Source organism: Strix aluco, chromosome 23 (assembly GCF_031877795.1).
Source record: "Strix aluco isolate bStrAlu1 chromosome 23, bStrAlu1.hap1, whole genome shotgun sequence".
Taxonomy (NCBI): Eukaryota; Metazoa; Chordata; class Aves; order Strigiformes; family Strigidae; genus Strix; species Strix aluco.
Genome location: NC_133953.1, coordinates 3,539,993 through 3,563,076, shown reverse-complemented (window position 1 = coordinate 3,563,076; position 23,084 = coordinate 3,539,993). Strand labels below are relative to the sequence as shown.

The 23,084-nt window shown below is 46.4% G+C and overlaps 1 protein-coding gene across 1 annotated transcript in view; it reads right to left on the bottom strand.

Annotated features, from left to right (window-relative positions):
* GRIK4 (glutamate ionotropic receptor kainate type subunit 4) overlaps positions 1 to 23,084 on the bottom strand; it is a 209,551-nt gene that overhangs the window by 72,569 nt on the left and 113,898 nt on the right. Inside the window, 1 exon segment of the mRNA XM_074848837.1 lies at positions 6,315 to 6,479. Within this exon segment, the coding sequence (XP_074704938.1) occupies positions 6,315 to 6,479 (165 nt within the window).

Genomic DNA, 23,084 nt, shown 5'->3' with positions numbered 1-23,084 from the left:
CCTCCAGAGCAGCTTGTGCAGGCAAAGCCTCGCGAACAGAAGGCAAGAGCCCGTCGCACCTGAATCCCTGGACTCCGAAAGGCTGCTCTGAACATGTGCTGGCCACAGCTCATTCTGAAATACCAGACCTGCCTCAGCACCACCACGCACTCGGCTCCTTTCTCCCTGGACAGACAAAGCCACATTTGCTCAACTGGTGTCAAGTGACTGCTTTCTGAAGAAAGAGGATACCACAGGGGAGAAAAGAGGCACCGCCACTCCTTATCAGTTCTGGCGAGAGCAAGCTCACAACATTTTCATATGTAAAAACTAAACCACCATATCACAAAGCTGAGATTTTAACGATAGTGCCTCTTCAGTATCAAATGGCTGGTCTGTTATAGAGCACCATCCTCACCGCAGGTCCCTGGCTTACAAGTCAGACAAGCTTTTGTGAGGGTTGCAAAAAGTTATCTAGATTCAGTGGCTGGAAAAAGAGCTAGAAAAATTCAAACCGGAATATATTTTTTTTAGTGAAGGCAGTTCATCATCAAAACTGTCGTACTACAGATCAGAGCAGGTTTTCTATCAACTTCAAGTCTTTAAATCAAGACATGAAATGAGAGCCTATACTGTGATTGGGGTTTCTGTGGAGCTATGGGGCTGAGTGTAGCGTTCAGCAAGTGAACTTCTACTGTCTCTTTTCTGCAGAAGATAAGATCAGCTAATCAAGGCGGTCATCTCTGGCCTTAGACTTCATAAGTCTCCATAGCCTCATGCCTGGAATATGAGGCCGAAAGCTGAGGACTTAGTCTGGCACTTTGGGGAACTGGTTTTACTTCTCTCTAAGTGCTACTTGAAGGAAGAACTCCATATACTACTAGGTCCCTATACATATTGATTGCGCTGACAGAAAGTGCCGATGATATGCGAACATCTTCTCTTGGGTTTTCTTTCCATGCTCTCTCACCCTCCACCATTCTCAGTCTGCTACAGAACGAGTGATATTTTTCTGCTGCATCTTCAAAGGAATCCAGTACTTGCTTTCTCTCTGTGCTTAAAAATTTACAGGCACTTACACCTCTTCAGAAGATCCTTTTAAATAAGAACACCAACAACTTGAAAATCCCGAATGCTATCTCTGCAGCACTCATCAGTCCCTCTTAGCTGCAGCAGACCCTTCGGGTGCTCTGCAATTCAGCATCTAGGAGGAAGGAGCTGCTCCAAGTCCTCTTTATCCACAGGTCATTATGGCAGAAGTCCTGGAGGGAATTTCGTTGTGCACGCAGGGGAAAGTTTGGTGAACACTTTTCTTCTCATCTCTGGTATTGAGAACAAAAAGTGGGTTAAGTAGTCATGGCAACAGAGTTGCAACAACTGTCAGAAGAAAAAGACCTGGCTTATCACTCCAAGGGTGAAACATCCAGTAAAATTAAGGAAAATGAATGGAAACAAAGTGGAGGTGCCTGAGGCAAAGGTTTCGACCAGGTTTGGAAAGCTGCTTCTCTTTGTAACCCAAACACATTTCCTATTGCAGAACATTACCCGATGCTGTTAGTCTCTACAGGGTGAAAAGGCTCAACCCTGCTACCCTAGTGGGCACTGCGGATTCAGACAAGCACTCGCAGGGATGTAGAAATGTCGGCTCCGTACCAAAAATTCATCCCTGGTAACCATACGGACTATAACCACAGACGCTGGCGTAGCCCCTGCCACTCAAGTCTCTTCATACTCCATCATAGGGGTGCCACATAAGCTGTACACTGTGCAAGACATATTTTTGATTGGTGCAAACCCAGTTACCTCTGCCCAAGGTCATGCCCAATTTTTATGGGTTTTTTTTAAGATTCAGTACCTGAAGAAATACAAGACATTGAAGTGACATCACATTAAAAACCTCTTTATCATGAGATGGGACATGGGTACTACTGATCATCCTTGATCTGAAGGCCTGAGATGTCCCAAACCTCCTATTTCAGCCATTTTTATTGGCTGCCTGCACTCAGCTGTTTTAAGTTAACATTCTGGAAGGACGGTGGGACAGAAAAAACAGAAACAGGTTTAACAAACAGATTTCTTAACAACACTCTCAAAATACATACATCCTTGTAAACAAAACATCCTCAGGTAAACCCTTCTCTGCTGAGACCTGCACTGGGTTAGGCAGGACAGGATCCCTCCTGCCATCCCTCGGGGGCAGCTCCTTGGAGGTGTGAACTGATGATTGCTGCCTTTCTACTTCTGTGTGGACCTCTCTGTCTGCGCTGCTTGCACAGCTCAGGTGTCCCATCACGGTTCCTCCTTCTGCACAGTTATGGGCTTTGCCCAGAAGCAGGAGTGGGGTCAGAGTCTCCTGTCCCCCTCCCAGCACAGGCTACGGTCTGGAGTTGGGAGGTGGCCCTCACGCAAGCTCAGGTGTGTGTTCAACGTGCAATGCAAAATGGTGACCCTCCTTTCACACTAGCCAGCCTGTCCTGCCACGTGAGCGAGGAAGGGCTGTGTTCAATAGCTTCCACCAGCATATGTGGGAATTCAGTACAGGTCTGGACACTCAGGAAGCAGCAAGCTATGTGTTAAAGGAAGATGGAAATAGGTGCTTATTTTTGAACATGAAAAAGCACAACAACAGATGAGCAGCTCTCGCATTATATACTATGTACATCCACTTAGTCACGGTCAGGTAGTGCCTTTCACCTCCTGGAGCTCACGGCACTTGGCAAGCATTTCCATGAACTCTCCCCGCTCAAAGCACGGCTGAAAGCGCTCGGGTGAGAGCATCCACCCACGGTACAGAACACAGCATCTCTTTCACTGCATACAGATACCTGATACAAGGGTTTCAAACTGCATGCAAAGAAGATTCCTGCCTCTAATTGAAAATAAATGAGCAGGGAAGGTATGCAATTACCTCAACATTTCCATGATTGCAAAACATATCAGAAGATCTTGAATGACAGGGACTGGTCAGGACAAGATTCTCATGCAGAAAGCACCAAGCGCATAAACAGGCGGTGTGATGGAGAGTGCATCCTGCACCGTGGCTCCGAGGCTGCTCCCTGCAGCATCCTTTATGCTTCTTAACAGGAACCCGTTTAAATGTGAAATTCAACAGGGTCACAAAAATGGTGGGACAGTTAAGAGCACATTTGAGGCAATGTCACTGAATGGATGAATCAGACACTTCGAAATATTGGTGCGAATAAATAAAAATTAAAAATCCTTCAGTTGCTCGCTCACTCTGACTGCTGACCTGCCCTGAGATGTTTGGCTTAACGACAAAAAGATGCTTAAAAGACTGATGAGGCAATAGGGGACAGGGTGACAAGTAGAAAATCTGTCCTTCCCTGGACATCAAAAGGAATAAGGTGTTTTAGATAAAGGCATGATTAAACAAGTCATTTTGGATCTCCATAAAGGGAGTTGAAACATCAAACACAAAGAGAGAACAGGCTTTACTTATAATGGCAAAAAAAAAAAAAATCTCTATCCAAAACCTTTCACTGCAAGCTCATTTCAAAACACAGGATTTCACAGATGTTGCATCCAGGAAAAGTCAGTGTTTGTCTTCATTCATATATAAAGCTGAAATAGCAAACTATGCATGAATGTGATTAAGACTGACTCATATTTTACCTGCTATAGCAATTGTGAGTTTGTGGCCCCCTAACAGTGAGATGCCTGAGTCAGTCAGGAGGAAAAAAGAAAGAAAAACAGCTCAACACTAAAATAAAAACTAACTCTCAAAAAGTCTTTCTTCTCTTGAAGCACTAATTGTACACAGAATATCACTGATGGGATGTCATCACAGCGGTCCTAGATCAGTCGGCTAAGCGTGCTAGCTGTGATATTTAAGGGTGATTCAAAGGGCATGAAATTTGAGAACAGTATTAAACAGATGTATAACAGCTTTGCAGTCATAGGTTAAAACATCTAAACTGCTTTTATTAATATTACGTGTGATAACAAATATCAGTGGCGTATTAAAGCTGAGAAGTCAGACATCTGAAACGCCATAAAAGCCTTGAAATTTAAGTTAAAGGATCTGATTCTCCTCTGCTACCGGTATAAATCAAGAATAACTTCAGTGACATTAATAGTGGATCCATGCAGAATCCAGATTTTTCCTTTTGTAAGAAATGCTTCAAGACATATTTCACTCTGAAGAAAAGGCAAGTAACATATTGCAAAATTATGTGAATACCCACCTCACCAAAAGCAAATCAGCTTGCTCCAATTTCTACTTTTTACATTCTATAGGTCAAAGCAAAGAAAACAAAGAAAATCACCCTGAGGTGAAAATTCGAAATGGAAGATTGCCTCTTCCTCACTTATCCCATTTCCATGTTCTCCCCAAACACCGTGTTTGCTGAAATCAACAATTTCTCGCGCAATGCTTCATTCTCAGCAAATTAGTATTCTTCTGCTTGAAAATCGTTCCAACGGAATAATTTCCGAGCACTGTTACAGAGGTGCAAGTGAGAAAGAAATCTCGCTGGCGATCTTTACCGCAGCTCTGGGGTCACTTGTCAATCGAGCCTGTTTCCTGAGCAAAGTTAAATAACAGAAACACTGCTACATACAGAAGATTATGAGAAACGGAAAAGAATGGAACTAAAAATGCTGCTGGTTCTTTCAAAGACACAGAAGGCTTAGGCAAGCAAGCAATTTTCTCATTTCCCAGGAGGCTTGCTGGGACATTTGGGACACTTTCAGGGGCAAACTGGGAAACTCAGGCAGTTCCCTTCTGCGTGGCCTGGCCAGTGAGACTGGATTTGCCCTACAGCTGTGCCAAGTGAGGGTAAAGCAGGATGCCACAATCCTGAACAGATGGGAGAGACCAAGAAAAAGTTAAAAGACATGAAGGATCCAAAAAGGTGAACTGCTGTTTTAAACAGTCCCTGTGATGCTGCATGTGATGATCTTAATCTAGACTGCCTCATGGGTGACAGGCTCTATAAATAGACATACAGGTACTTGCTGAAATGCACTTTATTAACTGAACGCTTCCATAAATAATGCAAACGCTAATTCAGGAAATGAAGGAGCGATCTGCTGATCTCGCAGGCCTACTGAGCCCGTTCTGCCTGTTACCCAGAGACCTGCTCCTGAGCGGCTCCACGGGGCTCCCAGGCACGGGGCTGCTCCGTGCTGCGCAGAACAAACACCGAAGCTGTCTGAAAAACCAGCCCGCTCTAGACCACAACATACTACCACCACTTTTGGGGATACCCTGCAGATTACACAGGCTTGGAACAGAGAACCATTGGGAAACAAGCCTAAAATCCCTATTATTTAAAGTCATTTCTCCAGCTTTTTCAAGCCAACTTGAAATAAAAAAATTTAGAGTCCTCCCTTGAACTCTAAAGGTTGTCTTAAAAATGATTCTAAAGGGAAGCTATCCCGTTCCAAAGGATTTTCCCCTCTTACAGGAAAAAGCTATTATAGATCTTGTTGGTTTCTTTCACTCAGGCTCCTGAGAGGTCCGTGGGACACTGACCATCAATCTCTCTTTTATTCATCAGCGTAGAGCTGACATGTTGGACATCTAGAAAAACAACTAGAGTAGAGACCTATAGGCATTAAGGGACTTTAAAGCAATGTGGGAAGTATACTGCTCTTTCAAAATTAGCTCTTTTTAATCCACATCATTTCAAACATCACTTGAAAACGTGACTTTGTGTAAACAAATCCACTGCCAATCGAAAGCACTGGAAGAGCTATCACGTTTGCTGACACACAGCGTTGCGTGTAACTCAATTGCACTGAACTTGCCCAGAGTCTCTTATTTGCACACCATTAAGTACTTTACAAAGGAGCATCACCTCCTGTATCATTACATCTGTTTATTGATGCACAGATTAAAAAAAATCATTTGTCCCAAGCCGCTGAGCTGAATGGTGGCAAAGCTTATTGGGCACCCAGATCCTCTCAGTCCACGCCAGGGCTCACCTCACAACACCACGCTAAACCCTCAGATGAAAACTGGTCTCAGCACTCGCTGTCTGAGTCTAACCTCTCCTTACGTGCCGCTGTGCCCCCACGGTGGATGCACCCAGGCCCCTCCAAACACGTGGTTGGCGCCCGCGCCCAGACCGTACCAAACGCCTGCACCAAGCCTGACTGTGTCTGGGCAGCTAGGGCAGGCCTGGGGCTTTGCAGAGACCCACTTCCATGCTAGCATGCGCTGATAGAGGAGCAGAGAAGTGCTTTTTACCCTGTGTACCCCCCTTGACTATCACACAATTATCCTTCGCAGCACGCGCAGCGTGCCATTCACCTCCTGCGAGCCAGCAGAGAGAACTGGGGAAGGACCAGCTACACGGAGGGGTACTTACTGGTTTCTGCCGTCTCATACTCGCTGTCTCGCAGCAGCTCAAAAATGTCCACTTCCACTTTGGCTTTCCCGACCCGCTCAGGCGCACGGTTGATGCGGTTCTTGGCCAGGGTGATGGAGAGCCTCTCCCCTCTGCTGCACTCCATGGGGTCATCCAGGATGGCAGCTGCGGGAGCAAAGGCGTTGGCAGCGGTTAGGCTTGGCAGGGACCCAGCTCAGCTCCGTGCACCTCCCCGTCCCCCCCCCCGCTCCCAGCACCCCTTCGGGATATCTCCAGCGCCACGCAAGCAGCCACCGCGCTGGCGCTTCTGCTCCTGCCGCCGCTATTGTTAGCGCATCCCCCCTCCCTCGCACGGCCTTTCCCGCCACGTCGCCCACCTCCCAGGTCTTGCCAGACACGTGGGCAGCCCAGTCTCTGCAGCTGCGGCTGTGTTACCTGCCGGCACGCTGTAGCACGACACGGCTGCCTACGCCGCTGGGGTCCTGGCAGCGCCCAGCACCCACCGCAGCACAGGCGCCCGCCCGCTCGCCCTGGGTGCTCCCAGAGAGGGACATCCAGCTGGGCAGCCCCAAGCAGCCCAGACCCGGGCGCTGCGTCACATCCCAACAAAGGAAGAACGTCCCCAGATAGCCTTGGTTCGCTTGTTTGAGAAAGCATTGGTACGGTGCTGGTAGTTGGAATATTTCAGGAAGCACGTGGGCAGCCGTGGGTGGGAAGGGACAAATATTTTTCAAACAGAAAGCACTTGACTCTTGAACTCAGCTCCTGTGCCTGCCCACTCAAATCTGTGTTAGGCAGAGGGAGATAGTGTGGGGTATTATTTTTATTTTCTCGACGGAAGGCAAAAAGAAATTGGAGTCAAGTATTAATCACAGCATTTCATTATGAGCTGACACACCTTCTGCACCCCAGTGTGTTTATCCATGCTAATAAGAGGTCTCCTCCCAGAATGCAGCTATTCAGTTGTACCTGGGGAAGAGCACATTGTTTTTTTGTTGTGTATATTAGTAAGGCACCATTGTTTATCTTCCATTCCCCAAAATCACTCCAAAGGGACCAACGCCATTCAGAACTGATAGGGTGTAGACAGAGTCACAGCTCAGCGCTGAATCAGGCCTCGCACAGGTTATCAAAACAGGGATTAGTGGGGCTCTGCTGCTTTGTGTGTCAGGGAAACAGGGAACTAACTATAGCAGCTAGGTGCCTTGTTGAAGCTTTGAAATGTGTCATTGTTCTGCTGCAGGTTTGGTTTTGGTTGGTTTTTTTTTTTAGATAGAGAAAACTAGAGTGAAATCAGCTGGCAGCTGAAGTAAAGCACATTGGCTATAAATGCGAGGTATCCTGCCTTCCTAAGAGCAAGGGCTGGGAGCAGAGTCCAAGCATACACATATTTTGAAGACATAGCTAACCGGGACCACTGTCAGAGAAGCACGGTGATGTGCTGTAGGTGGAACTGAGAACATGTTCCTCAGAGGGCTGGGTTGTGCCTTGAAGGTCCTCACCGCTCCCCTGGTGGGCACTGATCACTCTTCATTGCCACCAACACACAGAGCCTCCAACAGCCCAGCCCAATGAAGAAACCTGTCTCAGGTTCAGGCTCCTTTTAATTTGGCTTTTCTGTCCCTGAGACTTGCTTTGAACCAACCCCAAAACTCAAAGCATAGCCCCCTTTCAACAACCAACTTGCAACGCATTTCAGGGCTCTTTCCTCAGCCTTGCTATCCCAGTGGGATCTCTTCTCTCATGACAAAACCGCAGAGCACTTCTGCTTCCCAGTCCTGCCCTAACAACAGCAGTGGAAGGTTACTAGATACTAAATCCACTGGTGAAGCAAAGGTGGCCCACGCTGGCCTGATTTACTTTGTATCCCAATGATACCCACTCAAGAACTCCTGCTCTTCCTACTTTTTCCCAACTGAACTAAGCGCTGATAAAGAAACACACAGCAATACTTCTTGTACAATATGCACAGATGTCTTGGCGAACATTCCCCGTCCTTCAGGTGACACCATCTCCTCTGCTCTGCTAACACGCAAGCACCATCATTACCTGCAAAGCTAGGGCAGTTAATCTTAATCTCATTATGCAAGAAAAAAGGTTTTGCTTTCCTCTAAGGCCAGGAGCATGGATCACAGGTTTTTTAAGACCTCGACAGGGCTGGTGACTGCTCTTAATTACAAAGAAGCTGGGAGACTAAAGTGCTCCAACAGCAGCTTGCTCAACTCCCCACTCCTCTAGGAAAGCAGCAGCAGACAGAAAAGAAAGTCCTCATACACAAAACTGTCTGTGTAAACTTTTCACAATGGCCCTGTTTCCAGGAAAGGTAAAGCAATGTACTGAATCTGATGAACATCACAAAATGCTGCTTACATTCCAGGTGCTGACATAGCAAAATTAAAGATCAGTGGTGAGGAGTGTATGTCAGCACTCTTAGATTCATTATTTTCTAATTTAAAGCTTCAAAATCACTAAATTGGACAACATTTTCAAGTATATTCTTCAATTGTCAGTTTTCAAACAAAATTCACTCCCACTCATGTATAGTTAAATACATTTTAAAAATAAAAGAGTTGAAACCAAAGCATTTCCAGTAATTTCCTCAGGCTACCTAGGCGCAAATGTTTGCACAAAGATTATTTGTTTTCTCTCTTCAGGATGGGATTTTCCATTCTTAGTTTTGGAAATCTTGAAAGCTTCCCTACAGCTGAAGAAAAAAACCCAAACAAACAACAAACCCTCTTCTCTACTCAGCTCTGACTGAATCTGAACTTTGCAGCCCACCTTTGGGAGCAAATACCCGAGAAAGAGGAAGGTGCTCACAGCACGTGGAAGGTTTTGGAAAAGAAGGGAACCCAGCTGGACAGCCTGGATCCCAAGTTCCTAGAGCCCAGCCACTAATCAAACTACATTACTGCTTCCTCTCTCCCTGCGGGGCCTTGTGATAGAAAACCAGCAAAATTTGTTCACTTGCATTTTGGGAGACTAGTTACTTTTACCAAATATTAAACCAACCCCCAGAACAGACTCAGTAATGAGGCTGAACTAATCTTTATTTATTAAAGCTAGTGGATCAAAAAGGTCATTTAATGTTTAAAAAAGGTTGGTTTTAAAACTTCATGTCTTGGGACACAGTGCCAAAGCTCATCTAATAGCAGCATCATTAAGTATGAACGAAAATCTTTATAGAAATTCCCTTTCATCTATTCCTGTCCATTAAATACAGGAAGATGCATCAAGTAAATCTTTAATCCTGAAAACTTACAGCAAAGTCTTTGAACTTTGTTGGCCTCAAAAATCACTTCTATCTTCCCCATCATAATAAATGTCTCCAATCTAGACTGCCTTCTCCATGAATTATGAGAAAAATATTTCAGAGGGACTCAGGAGCACCTGGGGCTGTGATGCCGATTCAGGGCTGCTTCAGATTTCACAGGGACTGAGTGAAACAACCTCAAGTGAAATAAGGAAGGACTGGCAGAGACTGAGCTTTTCTCAGGAAGAACTGGCTGGAAACATCTTTTCCCATGGGATGTTCCAATCCTGATAGATAAACATCTGTTATACAGTAATAATTCTTTTCTTATTCAATGTGCCCAGGTTTTCCTTACACTTAACATAAAACCCGCAAACCCAAGAGGCTACAAACCAGAAGAGTTTATCACTTTGGATACGCATTGAAAATAGCTGGGTTACAGCTCCTGAAGATTCAAGCAACAAGTGACTTCAATTGCAAATTTCCATCCAACGCAAATTTCAGACGGAACACTCAAAATTAGTGATTTAACAGCAAGAACCAGAAAAAAGGTACTACTGGTAGCCAAAGAAATGCAAGACGACGTGATGGTGCCCTCTGAGAAAAACAGATTTCAATAACTTTCCTACAGATGGTCCTCACCTCAGCGATTTTCCAGCCCTCAGAGGCGGGCAGGCACGGTGGGGGACGGGGAGGCAGGAATGGGTTCTCTGATGGGACACGTGTGTGTGTGTGCCTGTGCGCGAGCACGCACCTGGCCTAAGCCCTGTCCTACCGAGACCCAGCACGTAGATACCTGCGAGTGCCTCGTCCCGCCAGGAGCTGCACAAGGAGCTCCCCGGAGATGCGGCTCCCAAAGCACCATCAGCCTTGGCCACACAGCACACGGCCACGTGGCCGCCCCACGAGAGGGACAGCTGGGGCCATGGCATCTGCCCGCAGCGTGTTCCCTCCACTCAAGCAGAGCAGTATGAAAGGCAGATGCTCACACTCTTCTGCTTTTTCTCCTCCTACCCTGCAGAAACTTCTCCAGGAGGAGGAAGGACATTCATTTCTCACCCCGAACAATTCACTCCTACTCCTTTTTGCCAAAACAGCGAACGGGGGGACAGGCAGTGCTGTCAGCTTGTGTGCTTTCAGTGGTGGAGACAGCTGTCTTCCTGGAGCTGGGCTGAGACGCAGCAATTCATCCTATTATGAGCACCAGCCAGTTTACAGACAACACTGGAATTTAATCCTTTCCACCCTCAGTTGGGTTTCAACCAGTGCTAAAAAAGCAGAAAGCCTCCGTTGTCCCATTCCCCCAAGCCATGTGGCTCCCCAGAGTGCTACCCGCCACCAGCCAGATTCACAACATATGCACTCTGACAAGCCTAATACGATTGCAAGTTTTACTACATATCACTACTTAATTCATGATCCTACCAAGATCTAATGAAATAGCATTTTTATAACCATAACAGGGAACAGATGTTACCGGGAGGTTTATACACTGCTACAACAAACAGTGTTCAGCTGACCTTTCCCTGTTAACTTTATTAAGTATTGCTACATTTTCTCAGGTGCTTTTCTTACCGCCAAGATGTAAAGCCATACTCAGAAACACAACTGCAATCTCAAGTCATCTCTTGAATATGTAGATTTAGCAAGGCACTAGCTTAGTAAACATATTTTACTGTTCATAACCTGTCCCTCCAAGTTAAAAAGATATAAAGACATCTGCAGTATTTCTCAGCTGTCTCCTCTGACAGGTTAAGATCACACCTACAACCTCTTCTGATTTATACTGTAAACACAGTCCTCAAATCCTCTATGTTCCCGTTATAAATGGACTCTCAAATTAAGAACTGTAACCTCAGTTCAGCCAGGCTTAGACACCTAGAAGATCCCATACCTACCACTGGAGCTGATCGCTCCTTAGCCTCAAATCCAGGAACCCTTCAGAGCACAGACATGCCAGAAAAACACACCATCCTTCAAAGCACCAACATCCTGCTGGGGAACACCAGCCTCAGGAGATGCCCTGGGATGTGGGGGAATCACCTCAGACCCCCACATCTCCCCAACCTTATCATCAGAGACCCACCTGCAGCTGCTCCTGACGGCATTAACCCCAAACTAGCTCCAAACCCACAAAACTGCAGATGCATTTGAGGGTCAGCTGCTTAAAAATGGTTGCAGGATTGCCTTATTTTCCACATTTCCCCTCTGCTGAATATGGTATCAACCCTTCAGGCTGTCAATACAGTAAAATATACAAAATTTGCAGACTTCCTCATTACAGGGCTGTCAAGTATAGCTCCAGTGGAGAAACAGGTGGGATTGTGTTTCCATTATAATCTCTGAAGTGCTGCTTTAAAATAAAAAGTCGTCAAAATGCTATTACTTTGAGAGGAAAGAGGGTCTCATCAAGGAAAAAGAAAATCTAAAAACATAAACTCTCCTTCACAAAGAGAGTTGATAATGTTTGTCTGATCAGCGTAGCAGAGGGCTATTTATTGCTCTTGGCCAACATTTGAAATCTGCATTTAAATGGAGCTTCCCTCTCATTTCTGCTACCCAGAGAGAGCGAATTCAGGAGAGAGAGAGAAGGGGAGACATGATAAAAATGGCTAAGGGCTTTAGTTTCCACTGCTTGAAACACCACCTCTCTTTCTCTTCTTTAATAATTACTTTGTGTATATAAAATCAGAATAACATTCTCTGCGACCGGGAGTTTTCAGGAAGATAGAGAATGCTGTCACACTTCTCTGCTGACCTCCCCGAGCCTGGCAGTCTCGCTGGACCTGCCACAGTGCTGGGATGCAAAGCCTCGGCGGGGGCACTTTATCTTTGTGCCCCAGCAAACGTTGTCCCTCCGGTCCAGGCAGGTAAAAGCACTGCCTGACTCCTCTTTGCCTCCTCCATACACACCTACGTGAAACAGAGATGGCTGTTCGTATCCAAAAAGGGGCGGGAGGGGGGGGAAAACACACTTGAGCTGGCATTCTGAAAGCAGGCATCTGCAAGACAGGTCTCATCTCGCCTCTCACTCCTTTGCTTCATGTGCGGGGAGGAAAACACACTAATGAGACAAGGTCCTGCTCTTCCAATAAAGATCACCTGCTTTTCCGAATACAAATCTTGCTATGAGGCAGTCAGCAAACACCCTCAGCACGAAGACAGAAGCAAAAGAGGACAAAGGGATAAGAAAGGGGTCTGAAATGGAAATGCCCTGTCCAGAGCTGGCTAATGTAATCTTAAGCCATCCTCTCGTACAAAAGCAGGGCAGCAAACCAAGGTCCTTTAAAGCCAACAGGGAAACGCCTACGGGTTTCCACAGCCGCAGACTTGAGGCATGCTGCAGCTATGGATAAAGTCCTGATCTGTGAATTCAAATAGTGTGTTTGCAACCAGATAAGTCCTACTTAATCCCCTGAAAAGGGTGCCAAGAGACTTCCCAAAAACGAGGAGACAAAAGCAGGGAGAAGGAGGAATGACTGTTTTACACCTCAGGAAGGTTAAGGTCAAGGCTGAGGCAGGGAATAAATTGTTATGGCTCTGAAAGAAAGGGATGCGTGAGGCCTCCAGCTGGAAGAATGAACAAGAAGCGCTTTCCATCTCATGTGGGCAGGGTTTTGCAGACAGAAAGGAAAGGAGGTGAAGGTCTAATGCTAAAAATGGAACAACAGGAAGACACGGTGGGACACCTTTCACTTGAGGCATCCCAAGAGCCACGGATGCTGTCCAGGGACGTTGCTACCAAAAGCGCACGGAAGCAAATGGGCACCAGGAGGGAAGAGCCTCCTGGGGGTGTCAGACATCTTCCAGCAAGAAAACAGGCAAGTCCAGCCACCAAGAGCCTGCTCCTGCACCTCATACGTGGTATGGTGGGAAGCCTTTTTGTTTCCCTGAAGCTTTGCTCACAGCAGGAGATATTCATAACAGCGCTCTTGAGTACACGTTTTCTGCATCTCTGAAAAGCCAATCTGTCAAACTGGACTGCGGTTTGCTACAAAATTCAAGCTACTGGCTAGACACTTACACATATCCACACAAGGTCAGTCTAAGTGCCTAAATCTTACTTTCTTAGGAAACCAGCCTAAAAACACTGACCGAGGTTGGGAACATCATTTTCCTGTCTGTCTTTTGTATCAATAATGTCAAGTTGAGTTTCATAAGGAAGTTTTCCTGCCCGTTTTCATGGTCTCAGGTGACTGACAGCAGCTGTGGCTTTTAGGAGGAGAGCACTGGGAAACCCTTTTGGGGCCAGTAAACTTGGCAAGATCAGGAAACAAGCAAGAGCTTAATTAAGTCAGTGGAGAGTATAAATACAAGAAAAATAACCACACAAACCCCAAGTGCCACTTCCAAGCAAACAAAAAGAATGAGGAAGGAAGAAACAATGTGTAAAATTCTAAGCTAAAAAAAAAAAAAAAAATCCAAAAAACAAATGGGGAAAGTCCGCTAGGATTTATAGTTACAATCATAGATTTGAGAGATGGCAATGAACAACGCAGCAGAGGGACTCTGCATCTGAGAGCAGGCAGCAGCCACTGGTGTGGGAAAGAGCCTGCCACAGGGTGGGGAGGCAGGAGAGGAAACCGCTGCAGAGCCCCAGCCGACACAGGACACTTTCCTGGTCACACACCCACCATAAGCACGTTCTGTACCTACAAGACAGATGACCACAAAAGCCCAGAGCTCCGTCTCCAGAGGGGGCTGTATTTCAGTGGCAGCCAAGGTTATTCGGGCATACACACAAGTCTCTGCAGTACTTTGGGGTTTACTGATTGACAGTGAGGTAAGCAGAGCAACATTTCCAAAACTGACACTTTGCCTCTTGCAGAGGGAACAATTTCTTGAACTTCCAGTATGTTTCAGAATTAAAGGAATTTGGGGCCCCTCTAAAGCTGGTGGATTTCCCTTTATGTAAAGTGGGGCCTTTAGTGACCATTTTCCTCTTAATCCTCCCTGGGATCTTAGTATTTACAGTGCATTTGCTCTTCTTCCAGCCTCTCCCTATCTGAAGGATGCTGGGGCTTTGGCACCACTTGCTGATCCTTCCCAGGTTGGCAAACACCAGTGCACTGCAGAGGATGCACAGTTTAGACCAAATGATGGAGTATGTAAGTGCCAGGCCCCAGTTCCAGGCTTCCCCCAGCCAGCTGAATAATTGCATACACAGAGATAGCAAATAGCCTTGGATGCATCCCCAGTGTCAAGGTGAGAAGGGGAAAAAAACTGCTGTAGCGACAGGATCTAGGGTTTTGCTTTCACTAATATGGAGAGCTTACAGATATTTTGCACCAGTTCTATTCTTGTTACAAATCATTAGCCATGGCTACTATTACAAATCTCTAAAAGATGGGTCCAAGGACAAGGACCTATCGTGCTGGATGTAGATACCAGATATGACAATTCCTTTAAAGATACGAGACAGACAAATGATAGGGGGAATGACTTTCATTCTCTTATGATGGATAAAGAAGAGAGGCACAAACAGATAAAGCTTCTCCTCAAGGTTTTGCAAGACCAAAATAAACTGAGATGCCAAGAGACTTCAAAACCCCTTGTTTAGCACCTTGGCCTTTTTACTTACTGCTGCCAAAACCTGACACTTCTGCTTCAATCTACAGGCATCCAAGTGCATCACAAAATCCAAGCGAGCACTCTTAACAGAGCTTTAGGGAGATGGGAACCTCCAGAAGCAACAGCATATTAAAAGAAACATGTATGTAGATAAATGAAGAGCAGGGCCAATGCTGCAAGGCTGAGCACAGCCTGGATGGAAGATTCAAACTGTGTTTGGAGCCTTTATAGTCAGGGTCAGGACCTACAGAGGGCAATTCAGAGCACCTAAACCAGGTAATAATTTGTCCCTAACGAGCTGGCCTTTAGACTCTCTGCTCTCTATGCAGCTGCTCCATAGGAAACCTCACTGCCTACCTACCACCGCCTCCCTGCCCCTGCACTGCCCAGATTTTGGTGCACAGATGTGCAAGGGAAGAGAGTGTGGCCCGAGAGTAGGAGGTTATCACAGAGAAGCTGAGTAGAAGACGGGAAAAGGTGATATCGGAAACCTCACCCTATCGCAGAAGAACCAGATGTATTAAACTGCATGAAAGAGTTTGATCCAATTATAAAACAATGACACGCGAGCCCTTCACTGACGTGCCTCAGGATTGTTTTCATCTCTTTGCTTTACTGTTAGAACAAACAACTTTTCCTGCTGAGTCACACTGAAATGAGATGCTAAAGAGCTGCCACACCAGATGTGGAGGCCCTTCAGATCCAATATCCATCAATCTACACAGCCTCTATTTATTTATTTTTTGCCACTCAGCCTGCAGCAATTTAATAGGTTACTTTAATGTCTTCCTGCCTTTCTTCTTTAGCATGCTCTGCTCACTGCAGTTTTTTCCCCTGATGACTTCTTCCCCTGGCTTCTGGATAGGAAAACAAAACAGGAATTTTCTTTTCCCTGGACTCTGACATGGTTTTCCTTCCCTTTCCATCCCAGCCATTTTAGCAGCAAACTCCTAATTCATCTAATCCCAGTTTGTAGACATGTTTGCTAAGAAAATGATGATGCATTACCTGACAAGGTACTGACAAGAACTGCTTTTTCCTTCTTTGCCTGTGTGCAGAGTGGCTCCTGTTCAACCCCAAATAAGCAGAACTTCAGTGCCCAAGCCAAATGGTCACTTCCGAGACTTAACCAGCTCAGCCACACCACTGAGATTTCCGGATGTTCATCTGCCTTGAGCACTGAGCCTTCTGGCACCTCCTGCAAAGTTCACCGTCTCTAACACAACCTGGGAGCTTCCGAAATATTCATCCTCATGATACCTCCATGAAGCAAAGAAACATTACCACGTCCATTTTGAAGCGGTCAAGAACATGCAGATACTCAGGAAAGTTGAAATTAATTAAGATCCAAAGGTACTGTGTATCAGTTACAGTACATTAAACTCTCATGTGGATGCTCTCAGTTGGAAAATAAAGCACCCCTCCTTTGTTGTTAGATTACTTTGAGAGAAGGGATCTACAGAGACCTATGTGACTGAAGTGATGCACAGTAACATCCCTGCTCAAGGTGATTTGTCTTAGCATCCTCTGCAGACCATTCCTATGTGGGGTGACAAACATTGCCTGGAGAGTCCTTGGCACAACAGAAAATAATCACAAAATCCTTAAAAGCCATTCCAACTTTTACCAAAGAATCCCTGAGGTTTCTAGTACAGTGCTCTTCAATGCAGGTAAAGAACAACTTTTAGGCAAACAGCTTTTGCTTTCAGCTTGGGAGCTCATTACACATTCCCATACATCTGTGCAATGTGGAAAAATTTTAAACATGCTACACAGAAACAGGACAGGGCAAGTGAAGAGGAAGAAAAGAAAGCAAAAGGCAAGGATAAAGCTGCCTAAACTAAATTAAATCAGACACAAAAATTCTTAGTGAACAAGGTGAAAGAAACCCAAAGGGAAAGCTATTCCAGACTTGCAGATGCTAGGCGTGATGGAAGAAGCAGTACGCTAACGCAGGAGCAGCTGGTGGGATCGGAATCGGTACCAACACTGGGTCACAACAAGATGTACCAGAACCAGCCACACTTGTAAAGCAGAGGACGAGTGGAGTGAATTACACCCTCTGTAGTTCGTTACGATGCTTCACAGAGAGGATAGTGCATTAGTTACATTACTGCAGCAAGGAACTGGATCAGGTTCACAGCGATAAGCTTAATTAAACAACAGAGTTATCCATAGGCTGTGGTTTATGTTATAAATAAGCAACATTTATGCTGATTAATTAAAAGTCATGGTTCAGATCATTAAATCCTCCTACTTTCAGCCACCTTAATGAGGATACCTGCAAGAGCTGAATCCAGCCACAGACATTTTGACACTCACGAGCCCGAGCACACACCGGAGGGGAGGGTGGGAGGACAGGGGATCTTGCCGAGGCACCCTCCCACTGCGAGAAGGCTGGGACCAGATTGCATTTCAGTGGGTGGTCCAAGGCTTCTCCACTGGGGGTTTGCTCTTGCTGCTGTCACATGAAGAGTTAGGGTTGCTAGCCGCAGGCACCTAGTTCTCAAAGGCTGTAAAAGGCATCTTAACAAAACACTGAAAACATCTTCAAGACAGCAAGCTGTGTCAGCTGCCCTTGCAGATCCAATTCTTTTTCATTATCCCAGCTAGGAGAACTTGCCTGGAGAAACAGGACTGCTTTATCAACCTCCCCAGCTCTCTTCCCACTTGAGAGATGTCCAGGACCACCTCCAGGACAGCAAACTGCTATCAAACACCCTGTCCCCCCCTCCCATCAGCCTGACTTCGTGCATCACAGTCCCAGTCTCCATGCTCAAGCTAACGCCATGCATGCAGAGATAACGGGGAAAAACAAACCCTGGCCCTTATGAAAGGCTTCACTCCATGAGACGAGCTTTAAAGATAAAATTTCCATTCAAGTACTGCTCTGAACTGGGATGAATTGAGATTCATGTCTAACACTTATTCTAATCGGAATTAGTATGAAAACTGGAAAGACCCTTTCTCCCTTCTTTTTCAACTGCTCCTTCCTCCCACAGCCTGAGAGGTTTCACACAGCTCTAGTATTTCAGACTGGCCTAGTTGCTCTGAAGTGAAAAGCCAGCTTGGGAGGCTGTGGTCTGCTCAAGCTCATCTATCACATTTGCTCACAAACCCAGTGGTTATTAAAAATTAGAGCTGGTCAAATTATTGTTATATTTTGACCACATGGAAAATATTATTATCATCCTTCCCTGCTACCTCCAACCTCTCCTCATGAATCATTCATGAATCTGCCCCGATTCCTGCAGAAGAGCTGGGCTCACGCTTTGTGTAAAACAGATTTTCTGCCTGTGGAGCACAGCCACAGCCTGCTCACCTTAGCTAGACCCAAACGGCCTCTTGGCTTGAGCTGACCTGCCGGGACAATTCCTGTAGTGCATGGCCCATTACCCTCTTGCGTGAGCACGCCTGGACAGCCATATGGGTGGAGTGTGCGTGGCTTCTCCTGCCAAAGGCCACTTGCAAATCCTGGGATGGGCATGTGTGTGATTTGGTTATATGATGTGCACTCAGCTAACATCAGGAGAGAGACAGTCACTGAGTAACAGCCGTCATTATCCTCTTGGCTTGCACTATTAATTCTGTACTTGCAACAACACTGCGGTCACCGCCGTCCACCAGTGTAAACGATGTTCTCATGAGACCCCATCTGCAGTGCTGTGTCCAGCTTTGGGGGCACCAACATCAGAAGGACACAGCCCTATCAGAGTGAGTCCAGAGGAGGCCACGAAGTAATGCTCAGGGGGCTGGAGCACCTCCCTTGTGAGGACAGGTCGAGATAGTTGGGGGCATTCAGCTGGAGAAGAGAAGGCTCCGGGGAGACCTTAGAGCGACCTCCCAGGACTTAAAGGGGCTACAGGAAAGGGGGGAAGGACTCTTTATCAGGGGGTGTGGGGATAGGGCGAGGGTAACGCTTTTAAACTGACAGAGGGGAGATTTAGATTAGATATTGGGAAGAAATTCTTCCCTGTGAGGGTGGGGAGACACTGGCCCAGGTTGCCCAGAGAAGCTGTGGCTGCCCCCTCCCTGGAAGGGTTCAAGGCCAGGTTGGACGGGGCTTTGGGCAACCTGGGCTAGTGGAAGGTGTCCCTGCCTATGGCAGGGGGGTGGAACTAGACAGTCTTTAAGGTTCCTTCCAACCCAACCATCCTTTAAGGTTCCTTCCAACTCCCAACCCTGGAGGGAGCCAAGACAAGGCCCTAAGTCACTAATGAGCCCATCAAATGGTCCCAACAAATTCTTCAAGGATGATTATCAGCTCTTTAATCTCTTCCAGTCTTTTCCCTTTTTCTTAACATAATCTTACCAGATTGGAAACTGACTAATAACAACAGTAATAAAATAAACCTCATTTATGATCAGTTGCAGGATTGGGGCTATTTCCTCCATCTATTCACCATCACAGAAATTGCTTTTTAAATGGATAACAATGATTGTGAGGGTCCAGTTATTATCTTGAAACCTCACATGTTGATACATCCAATGTTGCTCTCTTTTATAAATAACAGTTATTACTGTAAAGTGATTTTCCCCCTTCTGTACTTCCAAAGAGTTCCTGCAGGAGATGGCAAAGAAAATGGGTTCCATTAATACTACACTTAGGCCCTGTTGCTTTCGTACTTTAACTCCCATCGTTAATCTTCTAATGTGTCTTTAAACAAATGTCATTTATTCCACAACTCTCTGGCAGATATTCTTCCCTGTCTTCTCCACTCCTTTTCCCCCAATACCCTCTACCTTGAAGTAGGAGCTCTTCCTTCCCTGACTCATCAGTGGGTGTTGTGCTCCTGCCAGTCAGGGAGAAGCATTTCAGCTCTTGTTCAGGCAGTTTCCTGGTAATTACAAGAAAAATATGAGAGCCCACAATCAGGAAACACACATCAGAAGGCCTGTGATGGGAGGATTTCTGTCCTCCCTGAAACCTTGCAGTAAGGATCACGGGATGACTTTGCTGAAGAGGTTATTCTAAACTAATTCTAGGGTGACAGTCACCTCAACAGAGCTGGGTCCTTGTGCAGGCTCTTAGCACAGGGAAAATGTTGCTTCTGGCACACAGCATCCTCTTCTGAGCACACTACAAATGCAACTGCCAGATGCCACTTTTAACTGATTTGATGACGATAAACAAGGCTGTTCTTTTCCTTACACAATCACGGGGCAACTGAGTCTGCAACTATCAGCTGTTTGCACAGGACTCTTTGAAACAGCCTATACCCCCTGGTGCGATGCTTTGGGCAAGCCCCTCTGCTGCCATTTCTCAGCAGTGAGAGGAGAAGTGCTGTCACCTCCGTTTCATGGGGAACAGAGGGAGAGAACAGATACAGCCCAATTCTGCAGTGGCATTTAGACACCAGTCCTGCCCCTGAGGGGGTAAAATCCCACCTATTTCAAGGAGCTAGTCCCTGTGCCGGAGTTTTATCATAATGGGAGTCATGCACTTAAAAAGCCTCAAGGGTCTAAAGGACCTGCCTGTCACCTGGGAGAGGGAACTGAACATGCACCTTCCAAGCCCCAGAGCCCTGCAGCAGCCCTCCTCCCACGCCGCAGCGCACCGGCCCGCACCGCTCTGCCGGCATCACTGAGTCCTGCTCATGCTGCCAAGAGCACCAGGCCAGAACATCCGTCCAGCAAGGGCAGGACGTGCTGACCTTCTAGCAAAGGCAAAAAAAAAAAAAAGTTTTCCAGACTAATTAAGATAATTAGGGCTAATTACACAATAGCCATGAGGCTCATGGGCACAGAACTGATGCTGTATTCTGCTTACAAGCTCTGTGCTTGAAGACACAGTGCCCACGAAGCCATCCCCCTTTTCCCATCCCTGCTTGCCAGGAATAATTGGTAACTCAGTCCCTCAGGCGAGCAGTTCCCCCATACAACGTGCAGGTACATTATCTATGACATTCTCAACAGAGGAGGAAAAAAAAAAAATTCGTAAATGGGTTAACAGCAAGACCAAGCCATGAATGTAAACTTGAGATAAAGAAAACAACCTTCGCAGGCTACCCACCTTAGAAGTACTGATTTTCCCCTGCATCTACCACCTCTGGCACCAGAAGCAGCAAAGATTAATATTTTGAGTTACCTCATGTAACTTCTGGACATCAGGACTTTCCTGTTTTCTCCTCCTCTCCCAAGAGTTACGGCATTCCCTCTACCCTTTCTCAGTTACAGCTTCTTCTTCATTATCATCTGTCAAGTCCAATTAACATGTGCACTGACACCAGTGAAGATTATTTCTGAAGGCTCCTGTGAGAGCCAGTTGACGGGAGCCTCCACCCTTGAGCAGTAAGCTCCCCAGCAGATTGCCATCGCTCTTCACATGATCCTCCCCAGGGAGCCCCAGCACAAACAACACCCATCTTGCAGCATTTGCTTTCGGTGGCAATGGAGGACATTTTGCATGCTGGAGAACATCCACCTGTGACTGCTTTTTGACCCTAGAAGCCCAGGATCTCTGAGATATACTGACTAGACACCTACCAGTCGATCTGTTTTTCAGCAATCTTGAGGGTTATTGGGTGTGGAAGGAGCAAGATGTCCTGCAATGCCCCATAGCTCCATGCTGGATTAGCCCCTACGCAGAGAGGTCAATGTGACATCTGTGCGTCACTCTAGCTCTTCAAATAGGGCTTAATGGGAGCAAGTTCTGCAGAGGCCTGATGCAAAGCACTGGGTACCAGAACTATTTTCTGTTTAAGCAGTCGCCCCCGTTCCTGTTCCCGTTGGCTGCTGGCAGTATACCTCTGCTTCACCCCGACACTTCCCAAGGGCAGTGGGGGCTGCGGTGCTCCTCGCAGACCCGCAGGGACTGACCCCAGCAGTACCAGCGAGCCTGGGCCTTGCTCACACCAACATCACCAAACCTCACGAGCCAGACGCTCCCCCCATTCTTTGGTTTCCCCCAGCTCCTGCTGTTCCGATGGCCAAAAGGAGGCCATCAGTTTCCCAGGTGAGAAGAACTCTCTGTCCTGCTTTCAGCTGGGATAGAGTTAATTTTCTTCCTAGTAGCTGGTACAGTGCTGTGTTTTGGATTTACTCTGAGAATAACACTGATAACACACTGATGGTTTAGTTGTTGCTAAGTAGCGTTTATCCTAAGTTAAGGATTTTTCAGTTCCCGTGCTCTGCCAGCGAACAGGTGCACAAGAAGCTGGGAGGGATCATGGCCAGGAGCGCTGACCAGAACTAGCCAAAGAGCTCTTCCATACCATGCTCAGTCATGCTCAGTACAGAAACCAGAGGGAGTTGCCTGGGGGGTGGATCGCTGCTCAGACATCAGTCAGCGGGTGGTGAGCAATTGCATTGTGCATTACTTCTTCAAGGTCCCTTCCAACCTAGATGATTACAGAATCACAGAATCAACTAGGTTGGAAAGGACCTTGAAGATCCTCCAGTCCAACCATTAACCTAACACTGCCAGTTCCCATCTACACCATATCTCTCAGCGCTATGTCGACCCTACTCTTAAACACCTCCAGGGATGGGGACTCCACCACCTCCCTGGGCAATCCATTCCACTGCCTAATAACCCCTTCTGTAAAGAAATACTTCCTGACATCTAGTCTAAACCTTCCCTGACACAACTTGAGGCCATTCCCTCTTGTCCTATCGCTTGTTACTTGGTTAAAGAGGCTCATCCCCAGCTCTCTGCAACCTCCCTTCAGGTAGTTGTAGAGGGTGATGAGGTCTCCCCTCAGCCTCCTCTTCTCCAGACTAAACCCCCCCCAGTTCCCTCAGCCGCTCCTCGTATGACATGTGCTCCAGACCCTTCACCAGCTTCTGTGATACTTGTCTTTTCTTGGGGTTTATTTATCTTACTTTTTAAAAAAATATATTCATTTTCATTACTATTATCATTATATTTTTATTATTATATTTTATTTTAGTTTAGTTATTAAACCATTCTTCTGTTGACCCATGAGTTTTACTTTTTTTCCAAC